The sequence below is a fragment of the Oncorhynchus mykiss genome, chromosome 31 (genome assembly GCF_013265735.2).
Source record: "Oncorhynchus mykiss isolate Arlee chromosome 31, USDA_OmykA_1.1, whole genome shotgun sequence".
Lineage (NCBI taxonomy): Eukaryota > Metazoa > Chordata > Actinopteri > Salmoniformes > Salmonidae > Oncorhynchus > Oncorhynchus mykiss.
This window is the reverse complement of record NC_050571.1, coordinates 39,898,386-39,907,145: the sequence shown is the minus strand read 5'-3', so window position 1 is coordinate 39,907,145 and position 8,760 is coordinate 39,898,386. Positions and strand designations below refer to the sequence as shown.

The following is an 8,760-nucleotide window of genomic DNA, read 5'->3' as shown; positions in this document are numbered from 1 at the left end:
GGACACAGCCGGGTTGAATAAGACTAAATGTGATAGGAAAGCATCCAATTGGAAAGTGTGACTATTTACAGGAAATATAAACAATAGGGCATGTAATGATACTGTGTGGACAGTATGAGAGGGAAATAGAAAGGCTGAGATCCAGTATGAGGGAGAAGTGGATATAGGAAATTAGTTTAAAGAGTACACTGAGTAGAACGTCATTAGATACAATATTCTCAAATATTTTGATACCTTTTTTAAAGGAAACGGGTCTGGCAGGTGGGATTTAGTTTCTCCCCGTCTCTGGTCCATACTCCAGTACGGTAGGTGGTGGTAATGCACCATAACGTTGGCTGCCAACCGCCGACAAAAACCCCACCGAATAAAAATATCGCTGAGTATTTAGCAAAATTAGCCAACAAAATAACAGAGTCATTGATGAAACGGCACATCTGACGTTGATCTCGACAGTTTCAGGTAATTTTCAGAAAAGAAAATATAGCCTAACCCGAATTGTTCGTGTTAGCCACATGGAAGCCAGACGGTCCACGCAGAGAATATTTAAGATAGTTTACGGTACATTACATGCTTGGTAGCTAGTCTAGCCAGAATTGAGCTAGCTAACGATACTAGCACTAGCCAACAAGCGTCCGAACATTCTAGAGTGTGAAGGCGGTCATGCGTTAGCTAGCTTACATTAGGCTTGCTCACTTATTTACCGGGATTAGCCAGTTTGATAACGTTCTCTCAATTAACTCATTCTATTAAAGCCAACACATTTGCTTGTTAAGTACTATAGTTGGCTAGTTATCACTTCCTGATCTGTCTCACTTTGGTGTGGCTAATAATTGCTGTCTAAGTTAGCTAGCTAAGCTAGTTGAACAGCGACTTTTTCTATGTTCTGACATTGCTCCAGCTAAACCAAAGATATTGATGCCCGAACTGACAGTCATTTAACGTTGGCTGGATGAGTATGTTGGGTAACGTTAACTTGAATCGGTTAACGTCAAAAGCAACCAGCTAAAATGTTAACGTCCGTACTCGGCATATGCAAAAGCAACTCATGGACGTGTGTTTAAACTGATCAGCGTTTTCATTCTTGACATTTCTTCAGAGTCAAGTGGGCTTTCTATGTCAGGGTGCTGGAAGTTATTCATTAAACGGCGTCTTTGTTTCCTTCTCTCTTCAGGGGTAAACGAGAGTCAAAAAGATGGCTGACACAGAGCAAACAAGTGCCCCTCCCCCTCAATTAGGGCCAGTGGTGAGTAATCATGCACTTCTACTTCATCGAGATCATAGATTGTACTTCTTAGGCAGGATGTATACTCTAGTGTAGGAGCACTGTGACTTCACCACACATTTGGCTGCATGTTGTAATTTTACGCACTCTCCAGTGATGTTTTGTTACGGATGTTTGGTTGAGTATAAACCCAGCTTAAAGCCTATTTTATACATTGTGCAAGTACTCAACGCAAGGACACTTATCTACACTAATTGATAGTGATGCACCGATATTACATTTTTGGCCGATATCTGATATTTTCCTTGCCAAAGAAAACAATACCAATATGTTTTTTTAATTGCAGCCTTTAAGCGTTCTAGTACAGTTAAAATGCACACGGACGCAACGGTCTAAGGCACTGCATCTCCGTGCAAGAGGCGTCACTACAGTCCCTGGTTTGAATCCAGGCTGTATCACATCCGGCCGTGATTGGGAGTCCCATAGGGCGGTACACAATTGGCCCAGTGTCGTCCGAGTTTGGTCGGGATAGGCCGTCATTGTAAATAAGAATTTGTTCTTAACTGACTTGCCTAGTTAGATGAAGGTTACACACTCCACACTGACCAAAACGTTTTTTATTTTTTGGCATTTACACATGTCCCCATTACCAGTAAAACACAATTAAAAAACGATTTCTTTCACTTACTTGCCGTGCTGTTTCGTTGTTTATTTGTTTGTTTCATTCTTAACCAGAATTTCTATGGAATGCCGGTTGGGTCTTTGCGTGTCAAAAAAGATATGTCAAATAACACTACTTGACAAAAAAGCTTGTTGACTAATCAGGACCTGAATATGACTACATGTCACGTAATAATTTAACGCATTCATGATTTTTTTAACATAGTTATTACACATTTATTACACTGTCACTTGTATTTCATATGTCACCATGATTCATTGATACGTATGCTATAATGCTGGTAAAGTTGTCTCGCGCACCTACAGTACTGGTCATTAATAAAAAACAATCAAGCTATCTCATGGATGCAAATTATGTTCTTCCCCAAAAACATAGCACAATGACATCTGTTTTAGTAGCTATATAGTTAGCTAGCTAACTATATAGCTTGGTGTCATTATCTAAAATAACCCTAATTTATAAGACAGTTCTTATTTGATTAATGGTTGTCGGACTCATATGTGAAGCTAGCCACAATAAGGATTAGCCACAATAGTGGACCTTGCTGTTAGCCTTCAAAACAAAAGTATGTAATTGACAATGATGCAAATGAATACAAATAGTAGAATTATGCCATAATTGAACAGATCATGCTAAACGAGGTTGGAATGTTATATAAAATCTGCAAAATACAATAATTTGTTAATTTGACCAGTCTGTTGAAATCACACTGGATGTATTATACATAAGAATTGCATTGGGGGCATACTTAGTTCACTGTACCTGTGGATCAATGACATGGGGTACCAGTCTACTCCGTGACACCCAGAGAACATTAGCACCGTAGCTCTTATTGTGGGAGTCTGAAACAACTGTGAATTGAGCCACATTTATTGACAACCTATGTCTATTGAACACTGTTGATGAGGGGAAAAAAATACTGCATAGATGTTTTGGAGTCTGAACTCTGAGGAGGATGTTGGGGGGGGGAAAAAATATATTGGGTATTGAGTAGACTGATAGCCCATTTCATTGATCCCCTATCCTTAGGTAAAGCTGTACAGTGCAATATGAATGTCAATACACACAATAGGCTTACTGGGGAGGGGATTTCACACAGTCCCAGTCCCGCGGTAAGCGCTAAAACACGAATCTTTGCGTAAACTCTTCAGTTGTGTTCTGTGGGTGTCACAGAGTAGACTGACATTACATTGCTTCACATTCCAACCTTGTTTGACATTATATAGTTTAAATATGGCATGATTCCACCAATTGTGACCTGCTGCATCACTTTCAAATAGGTACTTTTATTTTGAAGGCCAACCGCAAATTAAACTTTTGTGCCAAATCCTTATTGTAGCTAGCTTCACAACACACAACCCGGTCCGGTCGAGCCTCCCTAGCCAGAAGTTAGCTGGATGCTTATAATGTTAGCTTTGGGAAACAGGGTTAAGTAGCTGGCTAGCTATTTATTTTCATGAACTGAAATTCAATTTCAATAGGTGAACAACAAGTGGCTACCTAGCTAATACTTACTCACAAGGATTCCTAAATCATTGCTAAGAATAATGAATATGACTGCAGTTTCTACTGGTCATTGTTTTCAGGCTGGTTGTATTGGTGCTAGCTAGGTACCCCAGAAGTTGCGGTTGAACAAATAATGCTTTATTACCAACGCATAGATTGTGGCCGGTGTTTGCTTGTTTGTAGACTTTCTTTTACAGCTTTGACTGTGCTACTCATAGTAGTGGTGGCGCTTGGCTTGCACGTGCAAATTCAGAACAAACAACATTCTATTATAGAACTGTGTTATCCTCTTCCGTCTACCCCCTCCTTTTTCGAACATTCTGTTAAAAATCGCGCAACATTTCAGCGTCCTGCTACTCATGCCAGGAATATAGTATATGCATATGATTAGTATGTGTGGATAGAAAACACTCTGAAGTTTCTAAAACTGGTTAAATCACGGCTGTGACTATAACAGAGCGTGTGTTTCATCGAAAGGCGCAAGAAAAACTGGTCACTGAAAACTGAAAAAAATATCCATGCATTGTTTAAGGGACACCAAATTAAATGGGGCCGAGATTGCAATTCCTACAGCTTCCACACGATGTTGCCAGTCTTGTCAATTTCCTGGAAGTTATTTCTTGGTCAAACAAAGGAGAGAGATTCCATTCCATCCGGTCTCCGACAGGACGTCTTGGAAGAGAGATTTCCCAAACATGATTTGAAGACGTGGAGCTATTCACATCACACATCGCCCCGTGTTCAATTTGATAGATTATTAACGTTTACTAATACCTAAAGTTGGATTACAAAAGTATTTCGAAGTGTTTTGTGAAAGTTTATCGTCAACTTTTTTTATTTTAAAAAATGACGCTGCGTTTTGAAACTGTGTTTTTTTCTGAATCACACAGTTTCCATAGATGGATATTTTGGGTATATATGGACCGATTTTAATCGAAAAGCATTTAAAAAATCTGACTTGTTGGCTAGATTCACAACGAGTGTAGCTTTAATTCAATACCCTGCATGTGTGTTTTAATGAACGTTTGAGTTTTAATGAGTACATTTAGCATTTGCATTTCCAGGTGTCTAGTTGAGACATCTGCGTCTCAGGTAGGAGCAAGAAGTTATTTGACATTTCAAATTAAAAGCTTATTTAACGCGTCAAATGGTGTTATTGGACATGTATCTTTTTTGACACGCAAAGACCCAAATGGTGTCGGGAAGATAATAGCATTGCCGCTATTACTGTGCAACTCCGGTAGGGTAACATCTGAAAAACGCACTTGGTAGTGTGTACCGGTGCTCGACCAGTCGCGAAAGCCAACATCACTCACAACAGAGAACGGTTGATTGTCAAGGGCAATCTTGGCGTTAATTAATTTCGCCTTTGAGTTGTCTTGCTGAAATGTTGTTCTTACTTTTTCAAATGACTGCTCGACTTGACTGCTCGATCCACACAGCAGACACTGTGGGCCAGGTTAGGAATGCTGTGTTGCAACATTTTACGTGACGTGCATATAGGTATGCACGTCGGCGTTCAACTAGACATCGGGCCGATACCGATGATGCCATTTTTAGCTAATATCGGTCGATTCCGATATGTTCACCGATATATCATGCATCCCTACTAATTGGCTGTCCTGTGCAGTTGTATTACAAAAACATGCTGAAGTGTGCAGACCCAAATTTGTAGTGCAATGCAATTGTGAAGGTAATTGCGTCCTTGTAGACATTATTTTTTTAAATATTTTTTGGGGTTCTCACATTTTGGTGTATTGCAGATCATTTGGATAGTGCTCAATGATACAATGTAGGCTTTTGGATGGTGATTTTATAATATATTAAGTTTTTCTAACCTCATGAACTTGAATGTACTCTATTTTTTTCACAGCAATTCATGTTGGCTAACAAACTAGAGACGGCAATGTGGCTCTCACGGCTCTTCACCATCTATTGCTCAGTAATGTTCATTCTACCACTCTTAGGGTAAGGGTCAATGCTCAGATGTTTTACTTTGTCTATATCAGGGCTCTCCAACCCTTTTCCTGGAGCGTTACCATCCTGCAGGAGGTTTTCAGTCCAACCCCAGTTGTAAACTAACCTGACTCAATTTATCAACCAGCTATTGTAGTGTGCAGTTTGGGTTTTGCGTTATTGTTAATGTTAACACCTGGGATGTTAGCAACAATAGCTGACACAGAAAACTAATGCAGAACTGCAAAATTAACAATGTTATGCTGATGTCATTATCAAATGAATGTCTTGAATGGTCACGTGATGCCACCACATATTCAATTTTGTAGCATATTGTCGTCCAAATTGTTTTACCTTTTCGATACACTGAAATGTAGTTAACTAGTCTAAGTTCCCTCAAAGTAATGCATTTGTTTGTTTTAAACTTTTTTCAACTTTTTCCAGACCCCAGGCGGCTGCCAATTTCTACCAGCGTGCGCTGCTGGCCAACGCCCTCACCAGTGCTCTGCGACTACACCAGAGGCTCCCCCACTTCCAGCTCAGCAGGGCCTTTCTAGCCCAGGCACTCCAAGAGGACAGTTGTCACTACCTGCTGTACTCCCTCATCCTGGTCAACTCTAACCCCATCACAAGTATCCTCTCAACCATACGTAAAGGCTTTATGACAATAGCCTGGTCCCAGACTCGTTTGTGTTGCATAGCTGAATCCCATGGTCATTGTCATGTCAGGCTAATGTAACCATGCCTTGGTGGTTCTGTCATAAGGGTCTCAGATAAAGCTAGAGCTTGGTATATCACCACAAACTGGTTTGGGGAAAATGCTACTTGGTAATGCAGGAAGGTTTTTGTAATGCTTGGTCATTGTTTCAGTTATGCAAATCCACTAAACCTTTTTTCCTATTAACAAGAAGGCGTTGCTTGAAAACACTTTGAAGCTGCCCTTTAATGTCTGTTTTGCGTTGTTCATCTTAACTGCTGTTTGCCCTTTAACCGCTGTCTACAGTGAGCATATTCCCAGTCTTCCTCTTCTCGTTGCTTCATGCAACTGCCTACACAAAGAAGGTTCTTGATGTAAGTATCCTCTCTTGATTGCAAAACATTTTAAATGTTAGTAAAGCCAGTTGGGTAAAGCATAGCCAGCACTTGAAAAAGGGTATTTTGTGATTTGGATGGTGACAATGACCTTTATGCTCATTAGGCATTTCTCATTTAGGAAATTCATGGAACATGTAGTGTGTAAGGTGCTCTTTTAAGTGCTAGTTTAATCATTATTTTGTCATCCTGATGTATATTATTCCCCTTGTAGGCAATGGGCCCCAATAGCCTGCCCTTTGTGAGGAACTTCCTCAACAAGCTCACAGCCAACCAGCAGAACATCCTGAAGTTCATCGCCTGCAACGAGATCTTCCTCATGCCAGCCACCGTATTCATGCTATTCAGGTATGTACATTTCTCTGCACATTTTAATGGTACCTTAGACTGAAATCAGAGCTTTTTTCCCTTTTTTGTCTGTCTTGCAATACCAGTATGCACTGAGATAAGAATTCATTGATTGTCCGTCCATCTGCCCCCACCCAGTCACTTGATTGACTCATGGTTTTTGTTGTGTTAACAGTGGCCAGGGAAGCTTGCTGCAGCCTTTCATTTACTACAGGTTTCTAACTCTCCGCTACACCTCAAGGAGAAACCCATATTGCCGGTAAGTAGCCTCAATTGACTTCTGTAGGTGTAGTAATTTCAATATGTTGGATAATTGGACAATAAGTAAATATGGCAAATTGCATTTCTCAAACCATAATTTCCCTTAATCTCCCTGTCCACCCTTCCCAGCACCCTATTCTCAGAGCTGCGGATTCTGCTGGAGCATTTCATCATGAAGCCCGCCTGCCCAGCCTTTTTCAGAAAGATGTGCCTCAACAGTATCGCCTTTATGAGTCGCCTGGCCCCCACCGGAGTGTGACCTCACTTCCTGTCCCCCCCACAACCACAGTTTGTACTGTAAGGGGTGTGGCGACATGTCAACTCCAAAGGGACCGACGAGCAACAACAGAGTAAAATACATTTGAATGTTACATGTCAGGTCTGTGTTCCTGCTGCTCTGTTCATTTGCTACAGCGGAGGCTTAGGCTCAGCCTGGGATGCACTGAAAATCCCCCGATATTTGTTTTTTAAATGGCTTTATGGAGTAGCTGGACACTCACTCACCCTCCTCCACCCCCCTTTCTCTCTCTTTGGGAAGAACACCAGCTGACTATCTGATGTGTTCTACTTCTTCTAAGGATTGACCTTATGATGGTAATTGTCTTTGGTCTGTCCTGTATGATTTATTTATTTATGGAAAATACTTGTTCTTCTCTTGCAAAAAAATATTAACTTCTGAGATTAGATATTTAATTTAAGTTGTACTAATATTCATAGTTGTAATTCTTTTTTTATTAATCATATTGTTTTTCAAAGGCAACGAGATGTCAGTTGCTCTGCGATTTCTACATCCACCAATTCCATTTTATACATTTATTTTTTCTTACGTGGAAAGCATCGGTTGTTATGATTGTCTTAACATAAATTTTTCTCTTTGAAATTCAAATGTGATCTATGCCATGTAACTCACTACTTGGAAATAAGAGAAAGGGGAATACCTGCTGTACTTCTGAAGACTTGAATGGTACAAGGACATGCAGTCAAAGGATTTATGCTAAAAAATGAAACAGTTTCACTATACCAGCAGTTCCTCAGTCTGCACATGGTATGCAGTAAATGGGAAGGACTAGGCTGGCTTCAAATGCAAGTGTATAGTTGCATTTTGAATAGGTTTTCTAATTTAAAAATGTCTTCAATTCAACTGATTCGTGGCTAATACCCCTAGTTTTACAGTTCACTGCATGCCCACATTGCCATGTTAAATGTATTTATTATTTACTTGTAGAGAAACCGTTTGTGTAGATCTGGAATAAATTCATCCATTTTAAATCAATAAAATATTAAAGAAATGACCTTGTTGAATGACATTTGTAATATTGACTAATATAAACATGATTTGTATCAATTCGTATTTTCTACTCCTTTTTGGAGCGTCAGGGATTTTAAGGTCTGCTTGGTTTTTGTCAGTGTTTGATCAGCGCTATCCGGGAGCCAACGGCGTTGGTCCCATGAATGTTTATTTTAGAACGCTTCCGCATTGAATTATTACGACGTTTTTTAACGTAGCTACTATCGAGGAAGACACTGTGGACCACGCTAAACCAATCAGAATCTAGGTTTAATCTCAGACACCATCACCCAATGATCTTGAAGCTTCTTCAAACGACATCGTTGTCCATGGTAACGGATCCAGTGTGCTCAATCAGATGCTAGCTCGACAACGTGAATTTGTTATGTCGTCGATAAACTAGCT

The 8,760-nt window shown here is 40.1% G+C and overlaps 1 protein-coding gene across 3 annotated transcripts; it reads left to right on the top strand.

Annotated features, from left to right (window-relative positions):
* Positions 1–306: 306 nt before the first annotated feature.
* LOC110505150 (transmembrane protein 33) lies at positions 307–8,356 on the top strand. Of its 3 annotated transcripts, none has more exons than XM_021584161.2 (8): positions 307–459; positions 1,172–1,243; positions 5,284–5,378; positions 5,811–5,998; positions 6,370–6,437; positions 6,673–6,806; positions 6,982–7,065; positions 7,197–8,356. In XM_021584161.2, the coding sequence occupies exons 2-8, from the start codon at positions 1,193–1,195 to the stop codon at positions 7,324–7,326; spliced, it is 750 nt and encodes a 249-aa protein (XP_021439836.1). In that variant the 5' UTR covers positions 307–459; positions 1,172–1,192; the 3' UTR covers positions 7,327–8,356. The 3 variants fall into 3 exon arrangements, with proteins under 3 accessions (XP_021439836.1, XP_036825830.1, XP_036825829.1); XM_036969935.1 differs by lacking the exon at positions 307–459 and adding an exon at positions 536–558; XM_036969934.1 differs by lacking the exon at positions 307–459 and adding an exon at positions 636–962.
* The last annotated feature ends 404 nt before the right edge of the window (positions 8,357–8,760 follow it).

Excerpts from the sequence above, each read along its gene's own strand:
- LOC110505150 (XM_021584161.2), top strand. The coding sequence starts at position 1,193 with ATGGCTGACACAGAGCAAACAAGTGCCCCTCCCCCTCAATTAGGGCCA. Across the intron at positions 5,379-5,810 it reads TTCATTCTACCACTCTTAGG|ACCCCAGGCGGCTGCCAATT; the intron begins GTAAGGGTCAAT and ends AACTTTTTCCAG. Across the intron at positions 6,438-6,672 it reads ACACAAAGAAGGTTCTTGAT|GCAATGGGCCCCAATAGCCT; the intron begins GTAAGTATCCTC and ends TTCCCCTTGTAG.